The 24,317-nt window shown below is 43.2% G+C and overlaps 1 protein-coding gene across 4 annotated transcripts in view; it reads left to right on the top strand.

Annotated features, from left to right (window-relative positions):
• Positions 1-24,317, top strand: part of LOC119650644 — a 405,409-nt gene that overhangs the window by 215,313 nt on the left and 165,779 nt on the right. For all 4 annotated transcript variants that reach the window (XR_005249347.1, XM_038053569.1, XM_038053570.1 and 1 more), the window contains exon 5: positions 9,165-9,504. Coding sequence is in view for 3 of the 4 variants with exons in the window: in XM_038053569.1 (XP_037909497.1) it covers positions 9,165-9,504 (340 nt within the window). In the remaining variant the exon portion in view is untranslated. The remainder of the gene's footprint in view (positions 1-9,164; positions 9,505-24,317) is intronic.

The raw sequence follows: 24,317 nt of genomic DNA on the forward strand, positions 1-24,317 counted from the left end.
CAAGATCCGCGGGGTTTGCCGCAATTTCTTCGCGATTGATTCTTCGGAGGCCAACTAAAACAATTGTCAGGGCTTGTGGCCGTCTTCTGAAATGTCTTTTAGCGGTATCACCTCAGGTCCCTGCGTGAACTTATCGATGATTGTAGGGCAATATCTGAAACCGCATGAGCCTAGCAACGGGCCAATGAAGTCCAGATGGATTGTGTGGACGCGTTGATGAATGCAGTGCTACCCCATATAGGGGGCTTTTCTAACAACGGTACGGTGAAACTAACTACCATCTGACATAATTTCTGTAAAGGCGTGGGAGGAAACATCTACTCCTTTAGACTGGATAGTTCTTGCCTTGTGCTGGAAGTGGCTGCAGCTCCCGAGCCCCAGAGCATGCCATATTCTACTACTCGTGATTTTTCTCAAACAGAAATGGCCCCTCTGGAAGTCCTCAAAAAATTATCAGAGAAACGCTGAAATCCGAGGAAACCTAGTGAGCAATGAACATAGTAATAAGGGGGATTTAGGGAAGGTCAGCAGGGCGGAGGGCGTGAAGCAGAGGATATGGTCGATTAAAACACAGTCTTTGCCGCAAAACAATGTGTTTGTGGAGGGTGTGTATCCCATGCATTTCTGCAACAAGGTACAGCTGCACGTTCACCTATAAAAAAAAATGAACAGAAGAAATCTAGGCGGACACAGTAAACCGATTTTAATTAGGTCTTGCTTTTAGTTTCTCGATGTCAGATACTATGCTTGCTTGAACTAAGCTCACTCTTGCTGCCTTTTCCTTGCATAATCCAGATTCTTGCAGGGCGATCTCGTGGACATGTACCCACATTTGCATAAAATTCTACAATTGCATTCTGCGCCAGTTTCACGGTCACTGTTTACCAATATACCAGAAGATCTAAACACGTTCGAATTTCCCTAGAAAGTCATCATGCTCATAGCCTCACTTTAGCTCCTGAAAATCCGGCCCCTATTTTACCTCTTGCCTCATCCCACGGAGGTATATCGACCTCAGCATCTCAATGCGTTAGTTACCTCGTGGGTCATCAGCATCACTTTCTCCATTGACGCACCTTTCAGCCCATGACTTTCTGTTAGACCTATTAAGAACGAGTTCTTCTCTCGCAGCTCTCGGGTTATCAGAGAACGCCTTGGTCACTAATGGCAATTTCCGGGCTCAATAACCGATTTGACGTATGTGTATACCACTTTAGTGAGCCCCCTTCATTAGTGTACACTACTCGACCGACAATCAGCCAGTTTTACTCAAAATTCCTGAGAATGGGGAACTGGAAATTAGGGTTAATCCAGGATAGCTTTTGAAGAGGATACAGAGATGCTATTGGAGGACAACAATCTCATTGCTGTAAATGGAGTTAAATGTCTAGAACGAGCGCCACTAGTTACTTAATTAAGTCAATCGAAAATTACCTCTCCGAAAGCAAACGTTAGTAGGATGCGTATGACGGGTCTAGGTAATATACTATCACGGTCGAGTACCACAAGGACCATTTCTTAGTTGGAACATGATATATAATGAGGTTCTCGTTCCTTCCTTTCCGAAAGGAAGCTACGATCATCAGTTTCGCGAAGCATTTGGTTATGGTTGCCAATGAGAAAGTGGCAAGAACGGTGGGTTGATTCGCTAAGCATTCATTGGACCCTCATAATGTTACCCCCTATTGAGGGCTTTATTAAGCAACGGTACGGGGAAACTAACTACCACCTGAAATAATTTCTGGAAAGGCGTGTTGGTTACAGAAAACAACTTTACTCCCTTAGATAGGATAGTTCTCTCCTTTGCCTTGGAAGTGACTGCAGCTCTTGAGCCCTAGAGCATGTCATATCCTACTGCCCACAATTTTTCTCAGAGAGTAGTGGCCCAAAAGGTTCTTTAGAAGTCAGCATAAGTCCTCAAAAATTCAGAAAAACGCTTTGTAGAGGGAATCCCACGCAGTCACAGTAAAGCGATTTTATTTAGCTCTAGCTTTTGGTTTCCCGATGTCAGACACTATGCTCATTTGAACTGCTGATAATCCGTCCTCTCTTTTACCCGTTGTCCCACGCAGGTATATCGACAGCATCTCAATATACCAACGTCGCATGCCTGAATTACCTCTTCAGTTACCGGAGTCACTTTCTCCATTCCCGTACCCTTCAGCCCATGATTTTCTGTTAGAGCTACTAGGAACGGGCTCTCTTCTGAAGTACCAGTGGATCAGTCAAATGGTCCAGCTGTGAGCTGGTTGCGACAATGATTGAGCGACAATGACCTGCCAGCTGCTGGTCGTCTATCTCAGTTCGACTGCAATCACTACTTCCATTAACAAGCTGACGATAAGATCTATCTGGGGCATATGCGGTCCCCATGCGCTTTGTGGTGAATTACATTTAATCGCTAAAATTCAACTGAGTCTGAGTCCTTGCATTCGATGGTTACCTTCTGATTTTGGGTCTGATGATCGTGGGGGAGGGGGAGGGCTGGAGGAAGTATCCTCGAGCCTTTTGAAAGTATCTTGGACGGTGCACGGGGCGAGCTAGTTAAACATCAGCGTTGTGGGTTAGGGTCAAAGCTCTTACTGTACAAGACAATGATTTTGCCAGTCTTCATGTATTCCTCGGAGACTTGGGTTCTTAGCAAGAAGAATCGCGAACTCTTGGCTGCGTTCGAGGAAAGAATCCTCTGAAGAATTTTTGGCGCTCTACATGAGGATGGACCATTCCGTAGCCTGCATAACGACGAAATCTATGAGCGATACCATGACCGTCCGGTTGTGGATAAAATTCCTCTCAATAGGTTACGGTGGGCGGGTCACTTAATTCGTATGGATGAGGATGATCCTGCCCGGAAAGTCTATAAGGGCAATATCTATGGTAGAAAAAGAAGACGAGGCACACCCTGCCTAAGATGGAGCGATGGCGTAGGTCAGGACGCCAGACAGCTTTTAGGGATATCGAATTGGTGGACCTCGGCGCAAACCCGGGATTTCTGGAGTTTCTTATTAAGGCAGGCCTAGACCGGATACCGGTTGTTGCGCCGTTGATGTTGATGATGGTGTGGGTTAGATACACCGGGTTCAAATCCTTGTTGCGTTAGATTGTGTTTTTCTATGCTATAGGCTTATCACCTGCTTAATATAGTGTTTTCTGATAATACTTTTGAAGTATCATTGCAAATGAGATAGGGGAAAAATAACTCCCGAAAGGAGGGACTGTGTGGATTCCACTTAGAAAACTCTCCCCATCATTACACCAATTCACAACAAGTCTCTGTCTGCTAACCTTCAATATAACTCTCCTGAACAAAAGCTCAACTCAATTTGCTAAAATGTTTCTTCCTTCCATTATTCACTCTCGTCCTGTACGGAACATTTGCCAGACATTCACTTATAATTACAGCAATCATAGTTGTGATGCTATAAAGGACGAAATTCCAACAATAGTTCGGCAAGCCACCAACATTTATAATATTTCCCTGTACGATCCTGTGTTTTTTTCGTCGCGGTTCAAACAATCCTTTTTCGCAGCGTCTTGTCTTTTTACCTATTGTCTTTGTTCCTGACTAGATGGTACACACTCGTCTACATATAGTTGATGGTTTCGGTCATGCATTATCTGGTAGGAAGTAGAAAATGTTCAAGACCGCATTCTTTGTATTCTCCACAGGATTCTGTGTTTTAGGATTTGTCTTTGTTTTCTGCGTGGTCTCAAAGACAATGCGTTTGAAATAAATGCATCGTGTCTCGTTAGGGAAGGAAAGGATGATATTAATGGAGACACGTTTGCCTTTGAATGTAGGGACTGTAAAAGAAAATGACTGGGAAGAGGTGGGCGAGATTGGGGAAGGGTATATTTACCTGAAGTGCTCGCAGTAGCTATCAATAAAATGATGTGCCAATGGATATTCTTTTCCACTTTTAGTCTAACATCCTTAAAATCTTTCTGTTGTAGGCTACAACCTGTATTTTGGTAACACATGCCATATTTCAAGAATCTTCCTACAGTACAGGATCTTCTAGTCGGAAAATAATGCTAGCTTCTGCCGGTGACAGTCAACCATTATAGCTGGTTTATACAGAGACCGCTCTGGGGACCTTAGACGCGACCTCCAAATTCAACTTAAATTTCCTACACAGTTACAAGTCAGTAATGAAGACAAAACAAAGGATGCATTTAACACCATTTCAGGAGAAGGTGGTGTACATATTGCTTGTTTTATCGAGATCAAATCAAGAAAAACCTCTAGTGTCAGCAGAGGTTGCGTGATATATCATTATGAACTTCCGTGGACTTCGCAGATATGCATCCATTCAAATATTGAAAGTCCTGTCAAAGATTCTGAACGGTGTCATTGAGTATCAGCGGTAGATTCTAAATGAGATCGGAAGATACACTAATCTGTCAGTCAAATCTTGTTTAAAACTGCCTACCTCTGCTGATGTGCCCAAAGCCGCAGGATAACATAGAAATACATGTCATACTCATTCTCAGATGACCTTCATAGTGATCCAGCCCAAAGTTTCTTCAGTAAACATACGCGCTATAGCCAACTTTGACAATAGCTTTGTTCATAATAGTGGGATTACCACCAAACTTTCCAATATTTCACTATACATTGTGGTCTATATTAACGCATCCTTTTAGGATGTAGTTTAGGGAAGTTTAGAACATCCCCACAAAATAAAGGGGAGAGGGTAGAAGATATTTGGAGATATCATATCATCATAAAATTTTTTTGCAGACTTCGTGGATTGGTAGTTCCCGAGAATGGACACTTAATTCGTGTCCTTTATACCGAAGATGAGGTGGTCATGATTTCGTAAGGAATTTCACTCCAATCGGTCTTACGTCCTTTGTGTTGAAAGCTTTTAAGCGCGTCCTAAACATCGCTTACCTTAAAAGCTTCCTCCAAAAAAGGTTCTATAAATGTAAATAGTTTTAATTCGTCTGATCCTCACCTATAATTCTGGTAATGTGCCCTTAGACAAGAATAATAGGACCAAGCTTAATATGATCCATAGAACTACATGCTCGGTATAGAGCAATGACTCCTTAATGTAATCTTCCGCCTCTTTCCACTCGACTTCCATATCAGATACTTTGTGCCGAGATTTTACGACCATAGCAACATGTTAAACCTGGAGTTTGAGCCACATATTTGAATCAAGTAACCTTCCAGGATATATCAGCGATCTCCAGACAGAGTTGCCGGCGGTGTGTTGGAATCCGACTCCTTAATGCAATAGTTGCCATCTGAGTTTTGCATTGACCGGAGATAGTCTGGAAGCTCGTGGGGTAGTGCGAAGGTGAACTGATGCTGTTGAGCTCTCGTGTTGGGTTTCCTGAGCACAGGAATGTACAGCAGCAGCAGATCGACGAACTTGCCAGACGGGACTTTGCTGTTAACTACCCAGAAAGAAGATCGTAATCTACAAGTGACAATTGACAGTGAGATGTTTCACGCTCACTATACTGTTAAATTGAGGAAAATTTAGCTTGATTTCGACAAAATCTGGACCTGGGAGCTTTTAACTCAGACACGTGCCAGGATCACAACGACCTACACGGGGTGCTAATCAACAGGGGACCATGCTGCCAGACATAGCATTGCCTACAGATTGCACACCCAAAACTGTGGTGAAAAAGGTGAGACCCTCATGCTTCTTTGCGACTATCTGACTCTAGCTAGAACCAAGCAACGGATGTGTTTATGAAATCGGGGAGAGGCAGGGCCTTTGAAGACTCAGACAATGAATACTATGTAAACTGTCCTTCAGTGACCACAAACCAATCGCTTCGTGAACTCAAAGATTGACTCTAGGATTCAAATCAGCCGGATCCTGCAGACGATTCCGTTTTTCGCAGCCATGGTCTTGTAAGTTGTGACAGCAAAACGGTGCACCACAGCGCTAATTGTACCCCCTTCACTGAGCAACAAATTTGGCCTTCCTACCCACGAAGTAAAAAATGTAAATACCTCCAGAAAAATCAAGGCATCACTTGGGGAGCAAGCTACCGTTCACACAAGCCGAATCCAAGAGCCTAGACGAAATCATCATAGACTCTTAAAAATGGGAGGGACCAAAATGTACGCACAAGTGGGACGTGAAGAGTTTTTGGGAGATCTCTGTCTGTAGCATCGGCAAGGAAGACATTCTTAGCGAGTAAAGTTCGCATCGGGTGAATAGGGTGCAGGCTACGCGAATAAATATCAATGAAAAGGACGAAGGACCAATTCTCCTGACGGATGTGGAGAAGGAAATAATCAGGCGATACACATGACAATTGGCGAGCGACAGTTAGTGATAAACCGAACCAACCGACCATCCTGAGTCGCCAGATACGACCAAAGGGGAGAGTTATCCCAAAACCTAGAAAAAGTTGGAATTTAGAGTGAAGGGCCGCCCGCAAATACTGAAGCTTCACCGAAGTTTTTGGCTAGTTAGGCTCCGTAATATTAGGGGTTCTTTGAATACTTCAGTCCTTCGCATATCACTTTACAAAAACTTCACGTATCCTTAGCTGATTCATGGGTTCGCATCGATGACACGTTTAACTTTGGAAAAGATAAAAGAAAATAACTGGGGAAAGCAGGACCCGATGAATAATGAGTATATTTGGCTCAAGTGTTCATAGTAGAACCTTCCTTTTATTGACAAATTTTGGGGAATGAAAGAACACGTACTTCAGGTCTTCCAGGACGTCACGAAAACTGGTACGACTCTAATAACTCTCCTGTTTGAATGTATGAAGGCATATGTGGCCTATGGTATATGCCGTGAGAAAATGGGCAAAATTATGGTTAATTTTTTTGTCCGCTCTGTGCGTCCACACCTAGATATTAGGAATCAGTCTGGGGGTCGGACAACCCTTTTCCTATTGTCATTTCTGTCACCTGTTCAGTACTTCTTCTCTCCCCGTTTTTGAATTTTGAATTGAATCTACCAGAAATTCGCGCCATCTAAATCGTCAGAATATCCATTGACATCATTCGAGCAATAGCGTAGATTGCGTTGTGAGGAGAAGGTTCTGAAGGTGCAACCAACTCTTAGCGGGATCCTTCTATAAACCGTATCCATCTTTTGGACATCGTTGCAACATATACTGTAGCTGCTGTCCGTATTGTGTCAGAGCCTTTCTCGTAGATAGCTGTTGATGAGTGCGGCCATTTAGCTGGTTGCACCGGTTTTCGCCAAGGACCTCCATATTAGGATCCAATTGGCCGAATCGAATGCATTTCGCACGTCCAACGTAATTCCTACGCACTATTTGCTGGCAATGCTTATTTTGCGCTTTGAATTCTAGCCAAGCCAGACCAATTTGATAATGTCAGTGATGGCCGAACCCAACTTGTTGATCTGATAAGCCTATCAAATATGTGAGTCTGTACCGCGGTGATTAACCGAGAAGCTTATAAGTTTTAGGTGGACAGCACTAACTTCTTCATCCTATTTTCTCCCCATCAAGTTTACAACTTTGCAAGCATGTCCAACATCTACTTAGTAGATATCTTAGGGTTTTATCATATTTGGTATACCTTGGGGGCCCGGTGCCTCATTGACTCCGATCCTGGTACAAGTCCTTAAGAATTCTTGCCTTGTCAATACAGGTGCAACAACTACGTCTCAGGGTGTCAAAAAGCAGAGTTCGCGCAGGTACGCTCTTATCTCCTGGTCATTTTGACCTACTGCTCGCTAAACCACCAGTCTAGCTCGCTAACGTTCTTCCGAAAGCCAAGCGGTTCATTGTCCCAATGAGAGCTGAGTCGTTACTGGAGAATATGTGTTATTCGGCACTAATTAGCCGTGTTATATGAGGAGCTCTCTTATATGGTGTGTCTGCCATAGATCCCAGGTCCTGCCAAACGACCATGAATGTGTGTTCGCGATGCGCTATTCTCTCTAAGTGAAAGTTTTACGAGGCTACGGATGGCTCGAGTCCCGCTTTCATTTGCTCTTTTAAGTTTTAATGAGATCTGCTTTTTGAAATCCTTATGACATTCCTTCCACGGCACGAATAGCTAATGAGCAGCTTGATATATCTGCATAAGGCATACTACTTGCACTTGAGATGACGATTGAATCAGGGAGAGTTCTCATCTCCTCCAGTCTTTACCTTTTTGGGTTCAACCTTGATCAAACCTTCATGGTCTTTCCGTTTGAATATCGGCTCACTTGATGACACTTGTTCTTTTGAGATTAGTTTCGCCACGGTGCTACTCCGATATCTCAGGGATTTAAGCACCTCTTGGTAATTTGAACAATCCTGTCCGCAGATCGCTAAGTGTGTGGCTGGCGGGATAACATTAGGGAAGTACTTTTTAGGCGATCCTTCGATTCTTTCTTTTGCTCCAGTGATCTAATGTACAATATTGTGATAGTTCTCATATGCTTAAAGTTTCCTCATCTATTCTTGGATATACCTGGCTTTCCCAGGTGATAGTTTAGCCTGCAATGACCAGTGAGAATTCCTACTATAATCCAGAAGTTCTTCTTAACGACATTTAATCAATTTCTGGGGTGCTTGGATTCGTATTCCGCCATTCCTATTAAGTTCGCCCAATGCAGCCGTGTTGTCCTCAACCGTTTCTCCTCGTTTGTTAGTATTGAGCCATGAACCCATTTCCGACTCCGCAGAAATGGTTCTGACTGATGTCACTTCACTCCTGGTAAAAACTGGCTTTCACAGACAAGAAGATTACATACAAGAGGAGCAAATCCAGTTTCTAAGCGGCACAGAATGTCATTGTACATACGCATGGTAAAAGCGAGGTAGCTAACTGACACCTGGCGCTTGTGGTTCATGTATTAGTGTGTCAGGGCTGGCAACCACGTCGTCCCGCACCAGAACATCGTACATACGACACTAGTGCCAAAATAAAAACACGCAAAATTCTTCACGCGGAAGTTATTAAAGAACATGGAACATGCGCAATGCTTTTCTTCTACCATATAAATTCAAGCGGGTATACTTTGGACCAATAACTGTTGTCCACGTTGGCAAATTAATTATCTTCAACTTTCGCTCTAAAAATGAATATTGCAATTACAAACAAATTGGTTTAAAGTCCTTTTAAAAAAGTCATTCTCTTTTTGATCATAGACTGCAACCAAAACAGGCACCGACCACCACTTATCACTCTCTAATTTGTATCATTCCAGATCCGGGTCAATAAATGCAACCGAACTAAATCATTTACACAAAATCAACAGTCCAAGACACCATCATTTAGTTCGTCAACAATCACAGGATCTTTGTGAGCACAATAACTTAACGCTAGTGCCTCCCAACTATATAAATGGCGACGATAAAGGCGGAGGAAGGATAGACATAGACGGCGCCAGAAGTGGTCCTACAATCAGTGGCGACACAGGTAGCGACGTCGGAAACTATGATGATGGCGAGCATACCACTGGTGCGATTATGCCGCAGCAACAACAGCACAACGATAAAAGCAACATCAACATCCCGGAAACACAGATTCCTTCACAAGCAACACTGGTAAGTGCTTCTTAGGTTTCTTTGTTTTTGCATTTTATTCCTTGCACTTGTTTACGGTTTGTGTAGTCCTTGTTCCTGGGCCATACATACATATGTGTCTAGTGCCTTCTTTTCTCTGAAGAGTATTTTACCCACTTTCATCCTTCCTCTTAGCTGGTTGTCGGTGCAATCCGAATTTCATGAAAAGGACTCTATAGTCAGCGAAAGTTGCGTGGAGTACAGCTCCATTCACTTCAACAATCGACACTGCGTTTGAAGGGATTTTTTTTCAGAAAGCCTGCGTTATCTAGTGACGATTCTCCCTTGGAAGTATTTCGTTGAAATTACTGAACTGTTGAGCTACTGCGAACAAAGATCATAATTAAACGACGTTGAGTGGTATCCCATCAGAGTTTTCCCATCAAAAAGGATAAATGTCCTTTATAGAGACTCATATAATAGGAAGGGTTTCCTCAGACTGCAGCTCTTTCCCAAGACAATGCTGTCAGATATTTGAAATATTTTCGAAAATTTAACACCCTCATCTCTGCCCTCCAAGGATCTTGAAATGCCTTCAATTTTTAATTTTAGTCCTCCACAAGGACATCTTAAAATTTGTCCGAAATACCAATACCAGCAGCCCCAGTTACATCGCCGAAAAAAAATGTCAAGCTGTCATGCATCCTTTAACTTCCCTGCAATGGGTTCCAGGCATGTGTTGTTTGACGAAAAAAGGAGAGCTCTTACCTGTGCTGAATGGAAATAATTATACATCATATTTAAGCTGAAGTGAAGCATAGTTTGGAAAGACGACTATTTCGAGAAGACGGTGCAGCTGGTGATGCTGCACGTTGCACGTCAAGGGTAAAACAATCATCATGAAGCACGTAAAGTTTTTGAGATGTGACTTTTATGGTGATTAGACTCATTGTTTTGACTCTTTCGTCCTGCTTTGTAGAGCCTTTGTTGGGCCTTTTTCTATTTACGAAGTTCCATATATGTTAAGTCTGGCGGGTTCCCTTTGCAACGTGAGATGATGAACCATTCATAGTTTGAGTTTGAAATGTCAAATAATGGAAAGTAGGGAGGGGGAGTTCATTGTACTGTGTTTCCAAATTCACCTTAGTCCTGGCTTTTGCAAACCTACTTAGACAAACATCATATTCAGAAATAGTCGGTGCCCCAACTTTGGTTTCGCCAAGTGCAATTCGAAAATGTTAATAGATGACATGTCCACAGAGTTCGTAATTCTGTTCAATCCTTTTAGTATCCAGATCTCCCGTAGTTCCTTCGTGGTAGCCGCGGGTATCAGGAAAACCTACAATTGGGCGGCCGCTCAGTTCTTCATTCAACTTGATGCTGGGATAGAATTGTTGTGGTTAAGACTGAGGTGGTTTTGAATGTACCTTGTTAACGACGACCTTATAAACGGCACACACTCGGCCTCAAGATACAGCTTCCTTTCGAACTCCTCCTTACCTCTTCTATATAATCTGCGTGAGGCCACTTCTCAGAACCCGTACTCCAAGAGTAATGAAATACCTAGGCCTGGCCCATGCCTTCATTAGAAAGGAGTTTAAACTATAGACGAGTTTCAGCAGCACTTGACCTTTCCCATTAATGTCTAGTTCCTCGGATTCGCTACTGGAACTGGCCGTTGAAATTGTCAACCAAATATGTGGAAGCCAAGTAGAGGTTTTCTGAATCAGTCTCTATTTGGTTGCAATGAATCCTGATTACTGTAATTTTTTTCCGACCATTTTTTAGAGATCACCGAGACCCTCGACTAAAGGATAAGAAAGGTGGTGGTCTGGGAGGATCACCTCAAGTTTTCCTCATGAAAGTCCAATGATTTATTAAACTCATTTTCGAGAGCTATTTCTGCTTCAATTTCTGCATTTCTGTTTCTGTGAACATTATGTGATCCCCAGTAGATAGATGGATTCCTAGTGTGACCAGCAACTTGAACTTGGTATCGATTCAGCAGAATTGACCTCACTTTCCGCTAGTGTCCTTTTCTTTTGTGACTCTTCGAGGTGACCAAGGCGAATCATTATTGCCTATCGTTGCTGATTTTCATAAGGTAGCCAAGGAGTCTTTGTAGCTGATGACAAGTTCATAGGTTTAACCTCTCATCGACCTACTGCTACTTAAGGCGTATTGTCGATCGGACGAATCCATTTGTCGAACTTACGAGGGGTGATGTGCTATGACCGTACCACTGAAGTCGAAAATGGATAGAGATAGTCTTGCAAAAATGCTATGTGGGCGTGAATTGTATTACGCCCGGGTTCGTTTAATGAAGAAGGGATGTTATCTAGCGCATTATGTAGCACAGCAACTTCCACCACAATGGAATTTTTCTTCCCCGAATTATGAAGGTTTCTCTTTATAACAATCCTTAGTTGCCCATCTTGGGAGTTGCCCACCAAAATCCAGAGACAAAACTGAGAACACCCTTGTCTCTTGCTCCTTTTTGTAAACCATAAAAGAAGAATCCACAATTGATCATGTTTATTATGCATCGATAGTGGACCATATTTTAGGAAAGAGTCCGATCATTTTCCTTTGATGTGGATGAGTTTATCTGAGTCAGGAGAGGTAAATTTCTCAAGGAATCATCCGGTGGTCAGTTCAAGACCTTCAACAGACATTTGAAATCTACTCAGAAGCTTATTTTTTTAAGCTTCGGCTTTGAACTGACCAGAGAATCTCGATGATGAATGAAGAGGCTAACCTGGTGAGGAGTACTGGCAGCAGGTCCCCAAAAAGGTATTGACAACCAGACTATATAGACTATAGACACTACTTCAATATATTTCCTTAGGTTTTTAAGGCAGAGCTAAGAACACTTAGTTGATGAGGATACGCATCGAGAAACTTCCCTTCGGAGTTGTCAAGTTTCATACCCCACGTGGTAGTGTACGGTACAAATCACCTAACTTTACAGTTACTATAGGAACAGTTCCTTCAAATCCAAAGGTTCTGCCGCTATTCTCTCTGAGGTCATCAATTTAGTTGGGATTTTATTCGTTTACATAAATGGAAGGCCTGCATAGACCCCTCTGATTTTTATGAATATTTCTATTTACGATGTTCCCGCCTATCTCGCCACCAAGAAATAGTCCTCTGCTGTTGCTTTCACCAGCTTGTTGATCAAAGTGGAGTTTTTCTTTGCCTTTCAATTTCTCCTGAATCATTTCGCTATTAAATCACCAGCGAAAAGGAATCAACTACTAACTGGAAACGTATTCGGAACAACAACACTTTGGAAGCTCCCAGATTTCCCGTTCACTGGAAAGCACATAAGTTGACTTCACTACCCCCGGCCCGGGGTACCCTATTCATACCATCTTATCTGTCTTTTAGACATCAAAGAAAAAATATTAGAGGGAGTGGTAATAGACTGGTACCATTCAGTAAGAAAGCCGGCAGTTTTTTAGAGCAGAAATATGAGTTTGGGCGTGCTAGTTTTGGGGCCGGTGTAATAGCAGGGGTTGTAGATTCGGCTCAAAATACTATGACTTTTGGCCAGGCTTGCACTGTTGTGAAAATTAAAAAGGAGATGAAGGCGGCTTACGGTTTCGTACTAGGGCAGAGGCAACTCATCAGACGCTGCCTTACTTCTGCCCTAGTAGCCCCTTCTTTTTATAATTCGTAAAAGACAACGTGGGTGCCGAAACCTATTGAACGTAAATCCGTCCGCACTTCAGAGCAAAGCTTAGCCGGAGCTAGGAAATGTTTGTTTAGGGATTGAGGAGTTCTAAGCCCGCAACCATTTGATGTCATAAAGGACCAAGTGGAGAACAACTTGCTTCCACTATTTTTGACCCATGGACTCCTCTTTTTTGGGCCACCCAAGGTTCAAAAATTAAAAGAGCAAGGAGGAGGGTATAGCACCTGCGAACTGCTTCAGCCACGCAGCTCACAGGACAGAGGTGAGGCAGCATCTAACGAGTTGCCTTTGCCCTGATTTGAAACCGTTAGAAGTCTTCGTCCTCTTTAAATTTTTGAACATTGGGTGGTAAGTCCAGGAATAAGTTGCTCTCTATTTGGTCCGATCCGACTTAAAGTGGATGCGGACTTAGGACTCCTCAATCCCTCAACAAAAAATCAAACATGTTGTTATTTTGGTTAATTTGTCTACAGTTCCTCAAGATTCCGTGTTAACACCTCTGTTGTGGGACGTGACGTGGATAGTTAGGTACCCTAAAAGTGCTGATATATTCTAAGTAGCAAAGATTAGCTTATCTTTGGCAAAGATTATCTCTAAAACTGGGTGATCGCGAAGGAGCAGATTGTTTATTGCCTAAGTAATGTGGTCTGCCCTGCTATATGCGCATTGACGAGCACCGTAGACCAGAGAAAAGTGTACTTGGCATACCGTCCAATTGCTTGGAAAGTATAAACTGCTTTTAGAGTAATGTTGAATGAGACAAAATGTGCACAAATCACGACTATGCACGAGGACCCGGAGCTTGTTTTGTGTTATTGTCGGAGGTTGATTGAGATGAACAGGACATAATAATTTACCATGTATCATAGGCCCCATGTTGGAGTCACGAAGAGAACCCCACAAAAGTAACCATTCAAGTATTATTGAACTCCATTTAAATATGGAGATAGAAGTTTTTCGAACTTTCAAACATGATCATTAACCTTTTTGTTGTTGTTTTCTCCGTACGTGCATAGCTCGGCCACGTACATGTCATGTTGGGTATTAGCGAATGCGCTTTTAGTGTTTGCCTCCTGCTAATGCGAAACGTTCCGTGTGTATATCGACCGCTATGTAGCAATGTATGTTTGTATACCTGTTGCTGCGAAAGCCGCTGATGTTGCGGGGATTTTTATTGTGGCTTTGTAAAATCCGGTTCGCACAAGCAACCACTGAAGACGTTTGCTTGGTGCTTTGTTCGGGTGAGTTTTAGTAGTTACTTGGTCTTGCTCAGGGGTGCAGGATTAATTAGAATGCGGAGTCAGCATTTGGTTTTTTTTTCCTGTTGTTATGATTTTTGGTCCTTTAAATAAGTAGAATGGTGAATTTATTCGAATCTCTTTACCTGAATTAGAATTTTCGATAATCATGTTAATTCCAACCACTCTCTCCTACTTCTCCTTGTGTAACCAAATCTATAGATACCTTAAAAAGTGCCCGCCCTACATACCCGAAGCCAAGTCCCACCCGACTCAATATGCAACAAAACTGGGATAACTATCAGCGTAGAGCTACGCCTTTTCTCTCTCCTACCTGCTTTTCGACAGGATAAACTTTCCAGTGTGTTTGTTTGGTTCTGACAGGAAAAGTTTGTATGTCTGGCAGCAGTTAGGCTCTGCCATCTATCATTATGAGAAGCTTGTTCTTAGTTTTTGGAAGCACCCTTGACCAATGCTACTGATACTCTAATTACTGATTTAAGTCCGGACACACAGTTCTTCGCAGCGAGGCTAGTTTTCACTGGAAACTCTTTTGTTTTACCTTAATCCCCATTACTACCTCAGGCCTAATTCCTCATGTCGAGGCAAAGATCTGCCTTCGCAGCCCATAAACTCTAAGAGCTCGTTTTATTTTTATCTCTATATGTTTGTTCAAAAGAAGCTTGTCTCCTCAACTCTGGGATGCAAATTTTATTCGAATTTACTGAATGTTCCTGCCTTAGGTACCAATTTACTCAATGTTCCTGCCTGAGGTACCAACTGTCAATCAACGGCACGTTGTATATTTCTACACACCATTCCGAGATCCGGGCCAACAGCCAGGTCATATGCATAAGCTTGGGCGTGTTGGCAGATTTTGCAGTTGAGATATCAGCCAATCGATAGCACCATAGTTAACCTTCTTGGTAACAGCCTTTTGTTATTTTGGTTGTTACACTCACTTCAGCACACAGCAATATCTCTCTTAACATAGCATAGATCCCCTCAATTAAAGCTTCATCGACACCTTGCACTCTGGCAGCATCATAAGGCTTTTGGAAAAGCGCACAGTCAAAGGCCCTTCCAGTATTTAGGAACACCCCATCGCATACTCGCCGTTCAAAATTGTTTGTTTTATCTTTGGGACCAATTAAAAGCAGACTTCCAGGATTTTCCACGCTAGTAATCATGCTGATTCATTTAGTGGATGCGATCTTAGTGCCTTCCCACGAATGTGCCGCTCAACCAGTTTTACCAAACTTTTTAGCAAGAGTGATGTTAAGTTAATCTGTCTAAAGTTCTTTGGGTTCGAAAGGTGGTCTTTCCCAGGCTTTAGTACGAAAACTACCTTAAACTTCTGTCAAGAAATAGGCACGTAGACCAGAGCAAGACATATTAGAAAAATATTTCTTAGAAGTCGTTTTAAGTGCTCTATACCCTCCTTTAGCACCGCTGGATGGATGCTATCCATGTTAGGTCCTTTGAAGTGTTCAACGGGCACTATGACAGCGTTCACACCTTCATTGGTAATGACCGCTCTCGCAGTGTTCCAATTCCCTTTGTACAGACTCACCGCTGGAGTGTTCCATCCGACTTTCCAACAGACTCTAACTTGGCCGACCCTTTTAAGGACTCTACGTAGTCTTGAAGTCTGTCTTTCGCCTTGCAGTTCCTCACAGTATGATCTAAAGTAGTTTCACTTCGAACGGTTTACGAACCTCTTATATTCGCGCTGTCAGTTCTGCAAGTTTAACCAGTCTTCTTCTTATTGATTTTACAAGCACGATTCAGAAGTCGTCTGGTCGATTGTAGTTTTTGTAGTTCGCTGTTCCACTACGGAAAATTTATAGGACAAGACACTTCAAAATGCTCTAGTCTTTAGTTGCTTTCTGAGCTGAACTTTGTTATGAGGAAGTCCATTGAACTTTATTCCGTCCGTTTTCCTGGGTTCCGTTTTTGTACTAAACAGTTCGCCAACGACAGTCAGACTAAATTCTAAGTAACAGTGATCTGCGAGTGAGACTGCATCTAGCACTCGCCACTCTCTAATCAACTCTAACATCATCGAAATGCAGATTGTAAGGTCAGTTACTTGACTTCCTCTGGCTCCCACAAATCTAGGGCACACCCCAGAGTGTTACACAGGTCCGTTCCGATATACTTGTATCAGACCAGTTGCAGTCACATCACTGTTTGCCTTTCTTCCGCTTTTCTTGGTGGTTCTTCTGCTTTTTCTGGGAGATTTTGACAATGGGTTATGGGAGCCGCTGTACTCTGCTTCCGGTTGAAAACGTCGTAGGCACTGAGGTTAGACTTTCCACTGATGTAAACAGCGTGTCATCCACAGATTTGTTCATGAGGGAACGTGAATTTGGTGGGGCCCCCAAAAACCGTGCCTCGGCCACGACTTGATTGCTTAAAGCCGCGGTTGGATTCGAAGTCTATGATTCCTTATCACTTGGAGAGTTAAAATCCTTCGCTTCCATCATCTTATGTTCATGTCCCAGATCTAATATTTTGTAGAATTTTGCTTCACTACTCAGATATGCAATCCTCCTTAGTTTTTCCAAGTTCCAACGAATGGTTTCAACCGGGCCAGAAGCAATTCGAGAACGGGTGGTGTTTACGCATATTTGAATTTGAACCAGACTCGCGCTTCCTTGTGGCGCGATGATCGCCGGAAGGCGCTCGCTGCGCCGTGAGTTTACCTAACGCTATGCCAGCTCTCCGAAGCAAAAAGTCACTTCTTCTTATTTTTTGTTTTTTTTTTCTCTCTCCGCCATACCACCGGCTTAAAGCATTTTTTCGTAGCTGTTAATTTTATTTTAATAAACTAAGTTTATATCGGTATTTTCCTTGCCTCCAAGCCAACCTATATACAGTCCACTATTCCTACCTAACAGGGGGTATCTGTGAATGACACACAGGTGTTGACTGTTCACTTTACTGTTCCAAAAAAAAGGACAAAACCGCTAAGTCTAAGGAAGCTAGTCTAAACACAGACATTTTTCATTGTTGATTGGGGTAGTCCTGACTCCGCACTGGACCGGAAGTTTACTCGAATTGTCTCCTTTACTTCCGGAAATTCGACTCATTGGTGAAATATTGATATTACCAAGGTCATGATGTCACCATGTCTAGTCCCCAAAAACCGAATGTCCCGAGTTGTCTTTCATAAACCATTAAATGCACTTAAATCCGGAAGCAGTACAGTACGCCTGGGGACCAAGATAGATTCCGTATCTATTATATATTTCCATTCCTCCACTGAAATATGCACTGTCGCAACTCATTCCACTCATGTAATCCCCATTCTTTTACGATATTTGTAGACATCTGAACTTCACCTCAACTTCTCACCAGTCTTCCGTGAATGCGTCCATAATGCATATATCTTGCGCATCCACGATGCATATGTGTACGTATCTAGGATGAAATATCTAAACCGCCGTTCTAACGGCGCCATTGCACTGCATCCATGACCAAGAGTTTTTTCAGATTTCATTTAAAATTTACATGAGTTTCCGCATACAAATCATCACTCCCTTAGTCGGCAATAATCATGGTATTCTTTTCATATGTGATATGCATATGTGTACCGTGTGTCTACGCTCGTATTCTGCTTTAAACAAAAAAAAAAAATTTGCATTTATTTTATGAGTGGAATCTCATTGCAAAATGTCACAACTGGGGGAATTAAGATTGACACAGAAACATGCAGCTGTGTGGAAGACGTTCTTTTCCTGTACCTATTTGGCTCGATTTGAAAGACATTTGTTCGCTTCTTTATGTATGGTAAGACAGACTGACTGACGGCCACGGAGCATACGTGGTACGTTTATTTGAATTTCATACCTGGAAACATCTACGATATTGAGAACGTTCTTTACGTTCTGAAATTTGAGGTAAGGATGACAATGAGTGACATATTTAAGCAATTTGTACTCCTGGAAAACGTTGGTACCTAGCGGAAGAGCGAGTATCTGCAGCATATTATGAGGAAGGGGGGTATCTTTATAGTTGACAGATAAACATTACCTTCAGCCCTGTTTTAAGAAATCTATTTTTTTGGTCTTTCTTTTTGGTCTTACCATTCAACGACCTCAACTCACTATCAATCTCTGGAGTTTAATCCCAAGTGCTTCCTCAGAAAGATGAAACCAATGACGGAGTGCTGTCTAGCCTTGTCTGAGCCGTAACTTTAAGGAATATTTGGTAGGTAATTTGGTTCCCATATGTAAAGGACGATACCTATAGAGAATCTGAGGGAACCTTATCAAAATGTCCTCCTTTTTCGAAGTTTAGTTTAGTTTGGTGAGGGAGCCGCAGCTCCAAGCACTGAGACCTTTGCTAGGCCCATTGTACTAACCCCGGAGATCGCCTAGTCATCGGCCTCCCGCCGACGGCGTTTGCAGGCTTTCGCGCAGACTCTTCGCTGAAGAAAACTTTATCAATTATCTTTGTTTGAGGTCGAAGGAGGCCGGGCAGCTGCATACGAAGTGCAGGGCCATCTCTTCCTCTTCCTCGCATTGGCTGCATCACTACTCCAATTTTTAAGATTGTGTGTCAAACAAAACCTTATTAGAACCGATTCGATGCCTGCTTGTCTTTTTTTTTTTAAAGGAGGTGGACATCTTTATAAGACACTGGTCTGGACACTCCCGCGTGTGGAATTCTTACCCACTAAAACCACCCCCGACTCCCCTCCAAACCACGTGCAACCACCATACGGTATTACATCACGGGGCGGAGTCGGCTCATTTTAGCTTGGTCCCCTTCCGTCTCTACGCGGCGTACGTAATCGCGCCTCCCACACTTCTATATACTTTTAGCAGTTTATCCTGGATCATTGCGCTCATGGAATTGATTGCATTCCAATCATCCTGGCAAGCTACCATTCTCAAACAAAAAAACAACATTTTCCGGTGATACCACTTCACCTAGAGTTTCCTCTAGGTTCCTCCTTTCTTTCACGAACCTAGGACATTGGAAGAATACGTGCATTTGGTCCTCTCGGACCCTGTCGCAGTTTGGACAATCAGGAGAGCTGTCCAGATTACAGATATTGACGATATCCTACAACGCCGGTAAGAAACTGGGTGAAATTATAATTGATCTCCGCATGCTTTCTCTCCAGCCACTCCCCGACGGAAGGGATCAACCTGTCAGTCCAATCACCATTTTCTGACTGGTCCCATCGTGGTTGTCATTTGCTTATAGATCTCCCCCTTTCGGTTTTTTTCACCTGCGATAAAGAAAAGATGGACCTGGTGTTATAAATGTTCATCATCTCGGTTACCAGGATGTCAATCGGCATCATTCCCGAGATGACGAACGCTGCATCATCTGACACGGTCCTGAAGGCGGAACACACCCTTAAGGCTGTTCTTCTGTAGACCGTACTCAGTTTATGTGCATTGCATAAAAGATGCCCCCAAACTGGAACTGCATACAACAAGATAGAACTCATCAACCTGGCTATGAGCAGCCTGCAAGTATGCCGCGGTCCCCCTACGTTCAGCATCATCCTTGCCAGAGCCATACTAGTGGTCGATGCTTTTTCGCATGAGTTCACCCCAAGTATTTGATGACCGGCTTGGAAGTGGTTATACGATTCTCGATTGTAATGCGGGCGTAATTTCTCTTGCGACGCTTAGAGAGTAGAGGGCCGCTTCCGTCTTTTCCTCTGCGAGTGCCAGTCCAGTACTCTTTAACCAAGCCTTAACAACACTGACTGCTTTGCTTGAATACAACTCAGCATCCTCGAGATGCTTTGCGACCACAACCAGTGCTAGATCGTCAGCGTAGCCTACCACCGTGGCTTCCTCCGGAACCGGAAGGTTAAGTACATCATTATACATGATCTTCCACAGTAGTGGGCTCAGTACAGAGCCCTGTGGGCACCCGTGGAGACAATGTACTCGTCGGGTCCATGATCGGTATTATTCCAGAGCGTCCGCTTTTGCAAGTAGCTATCGATAATAGCGGCGAGGTAGGTGGGAACACCAATGGTCGCCAGAGACTTCCGTATAAGGTTCCAATTGACCGAGTTAAATGCATTCCTCACATCCAACACACAATGTTTGCTGGTACATTGGGGTCAAGATTACCAATGAGGAACTCAATCAAGGAAGGCCTAAGCAAAGAAATGGCCAGAGATTCAGAGCAGTCTGCAGTTACAAGAGGCGTAGAGGGTGGAGGGATCGAGGGAGAAAACACTGAAGAGAAGGTCGCTAGATTGTTGCGAAGAGTTGGCAGTGAAGTCAGTAAAACTATGTAATAGAAGAAGGGAAAGATTGTGTGAGATCAAAAGGGTTTTAAGTTACCGGCTTCGACCCTCAATAAGTACCTTTTTTTCGCTTTTTTAACCATTGAATTCACAGTAGAGGGAATAGCCTTAAAGTGAGCAAGGTCGGCATAATTCTTAGAAGCCCGAAACTTCTTCCGCAGTCCATGTTTCAGGCGAATGTTATTAAGAATCTCCGTTGTCAATCAAGTTGGGTACGAACATAGACAAGCAGGGGAAGAAGGGACATAACAGGAAAGGAGGTCGGACAGGATACTGTAAAAGGTAAAAGACAAAGGACTAATAGTTTCGTTGAGGGCAGAAGCAACTCTTCAGACCCTGCCTAACCTCTGCCCTGGGAGCAGGGTGACCGAAAGTATCAAGAGGTGGAAAAAGTTCCTTTATAGGATATGGGGCATGCTGCTTCCAGGGCAAAGGTGAGGCAGTGTCTGAAGAGTTGTCTCTACCCTAGCCGAAACCGTGAGATCTTTTTGTTTTTTGAACGCTTGGGTGCTATGCCTCAAACGAGGGGTCCATGGACCAAAAAAACGTGAGGATAAGTTATTCTCCATTTGGTCCGGTCCAACATCATTTGGACGTGGACTTAGGATCCCCCATATCCTAAACAGTTGTAAAAGGTGTTAAGAGTTTGATCACGCGTTGAATTGCTTAACATATGTACCCAGTTCTTCTTTTTCTTAAGCTTTTGTCCCGTTCACAATCGGGGCCGGCTCATCGTGATCGGGTTCGCCATTTGGCTCTATCGAATGCCTGATCTGGGTGCAAATATATGTACCCAGTTGAAAGACGCTAAAGCTGAGTTTAGGCCGTCAAAGTTGGCTTTGCGGAAGTTAAACTTAGTAGATTTACACTCGGTTTTGGGGTTTGAACGAAGGACCTCCATTTCAAATTCAAGCGCGGGGCGGTGAGCGTCAGTTTTGACATACGGGGATGTGCAAGGAAATAAAGAGAGGTGGCACTCGAGGAGGTTGGAAAGGAAAAGATCGGGAGTGCTGCCCAAGGAGTTTTTGATGGTATTGAAATTCAGGGCAGAGCAAGTGTTCATAAAGGAAGAAAGTAGAAGGAAAGAATGGGGGAGGTCGTTGGAAGGAATTCGAAAGCTAGGATGATTAGGCCAGTGGAGCATGGTGAGGCTAAAATCTCCGGAAAAGAAGAAAGCGAGAGAAGAGAATTCGTCAAAAAGAAAGCCAGAGGAGCAGACGGCGAGTTCGACGAGGAGTGTATCTTTTGTTGCAATTAGGACCCCACCGCCGGTGGACTTACGAGATGTATCCCTGTCTCTGTCACAACGGAAAGTGGAGTACCCTTCGGGGAGCTCGGAGTTTAATATGGCATCATCCAGCCAAGTTTTGGAGATACAAACAGTATGGTGTTGCTGAACCAGTGCAGATAAATTGAAGACCCCCAGCTTGGTTCTTAAACCCCTAACATTCTGATAAAACAGGCGGACAGTAAACATGGATCCAGTTATATTACTCGGCGAGGCAGGCGAGTTGTCCTGAAATTTACCCGCGAATTGAGGCGCTTGTATGACTTGATGAATACACCTTCAGGCGAGAAAGGGGTTGCATGTCCAGGACACGCTCTATCACGTCCTTCTCGGACTCATGACCACGCCTGTCCGCTTTTGGTACGAAAACCAATCGTGCACGTATCCAAGACTCTGGTATGTATCCCAAAGAGATACAGTTCCGACAAATCTCGACAAGCCACGACAAAACCCTTTCTTGCTGTTTCTGTAGCATGATTAGTATTATGCCATCTGAACCCCAAGATTTATATGCCGATCTTATCCTCTGCAATAGCCGATTTGAGAGTCCCGCACAGCTGCATAACCTCCAAGCAAGGCTCTGACTCACAGTCCTCATCACCGGCGCGAAAGTGTGTCTGAGCTAGCAGATCTAAAGTTTGACCAGAAAATTCCATCCAGGAGCCTTCCGACTTTTTAAGAAAGATTGGGCTCCTAAGTTCCTCGGACAGAATCTTACTCAGCCTTGCGGATTCGCTGGTGCTTTCAATGTTCTAGGGAATGACTCCAAGTTCTGAGGATCCTATCTTTCATAATCTTGACCTTCTTTATCGTTAATCTGGCCATGATCTTACGAAATGTGGTTAGCCCCATTTTCAGGGAATTGCAATCTTTATTTTTGATGACAATGTCAGATACTTGTCATAGAGCATGGAATTCAAAAGTAGCGCTGACCAGTTGGAACAGAGGTTGCAAAAAGCCCCCCGTTCTGTCTTTCCCTATTTTCTCGTGGGAGTAAGGCGGAGTTGTTAAAGGCCTGTACTTTGTAAATCGCATTAAGAGGACATAGAAAAATTATGTATAATTAAGTAAATATTCCTTTGGTAATGAAGCAGGCATGTCAGTTTTCAAAGTTGTTGTGGCATGGTATTGGCTTTTTTTCACATCCGTTCCTTTATGTGCCTTCCAATATATGTTATTATGCTGTAAAAAATTCACTAAGCTGCAACTCAACTGGGATCCTTTCGCCCGATTTTCTTTCACTTAAAAATGCTTCCCTTGCAAAAAGGACTCTCACTCTTCAAAGTGTTACTACATCATCCACTTGAGCTAAAAGCCTCATAAACATAACATATCAAGGAGAAAAATGACATTTCCATGACATTTCCACTTGCAGGATAAAAACGTTTAACATTTGTCTGTATCCTGCCGTTAGCAATTCACCACTGCATCGTAGTTTTGATGCATTGACCCCTTTTTATTTCAACTACAAGTAATAATCCCTGTGCATGTCAACTCAGCATATTACTCCGTGTAAGGGAAGATGCAGGGTTCAGATGCAGCAGTTAAATAAGTTAAGGACATCGTCGTCTCATTATGGTGGTGTTTGTCCCATGAATTGAAGTCAAGTGGGAATTTGTCCTGGTCCTTAGTGACTCTGATGTGCAGCTCAAATTGCGGGAGGGACTTTTTTTAAAGACCCAAAGTGTCATCCATTAAAGCTGGTGAGCTAGAATGGAAAAGCGAAGTGTCTTCCAAAATTATTAATCGGTTTTTTGAAAAACCAATGAGCTATGGAACGGTTGCACTAAGACCTAAATTTAGGTCTATTGCCTAATTCATAACTCACTTTATTATGGAATTTAGTCCTGTTGGAAAGACCAGCGAAACCAGCAGTAAAAACATACAATAAACTCTCACCATCTATTTCTGACTGCAGCATGCAATGATTGCTAGGATCAAATTTCCCATTCTCTCATCCGTTTACCGCACTTAGGTACCATTGTATCTATGGAAAAGCTAGTTACATTCGCTTATGGTCGAAACAAGGACCGGCTCCGGTCAAAAAGCCATAACAAATCCCACTATGACACAGAATAGTGCTCTCCTATTTCAAGCATGGCTGAGAGCGGTTAAATGCTTGTTAGGACCGCAACGACTCGTCCCTAATAAATTCGGAATGGCCATGCAGTGCAGTGAAAATAACTGAAAGGGAAAGTTTACGTAATATAATAACAAAAGTCGAGAGGATGAAAGTAAACACCCGGCAAATGGTATACGTAGGATACTACTCGGTTGAACAGTATCTGCAGTAGCGAAAGTGCTGTCCTACGTTCGAATGTGCATCCTGTGCAGAGAGGATGC

Source organism: Hermetia illucens, chromosome 3 (genome assembly GCF_905115235.1).
Source record: "Hermetia illucens chromosome 3, iHerIll2.2.curated.20191125, whole genome shotgun sequence".
In the NCBI taxonomy this organism is placed as follows: Eukaryota; Metazoa; Arthropoda; class Insecta; order Diptera; family Stratiomyidae; genus Hermetia; species Hermetia illucens.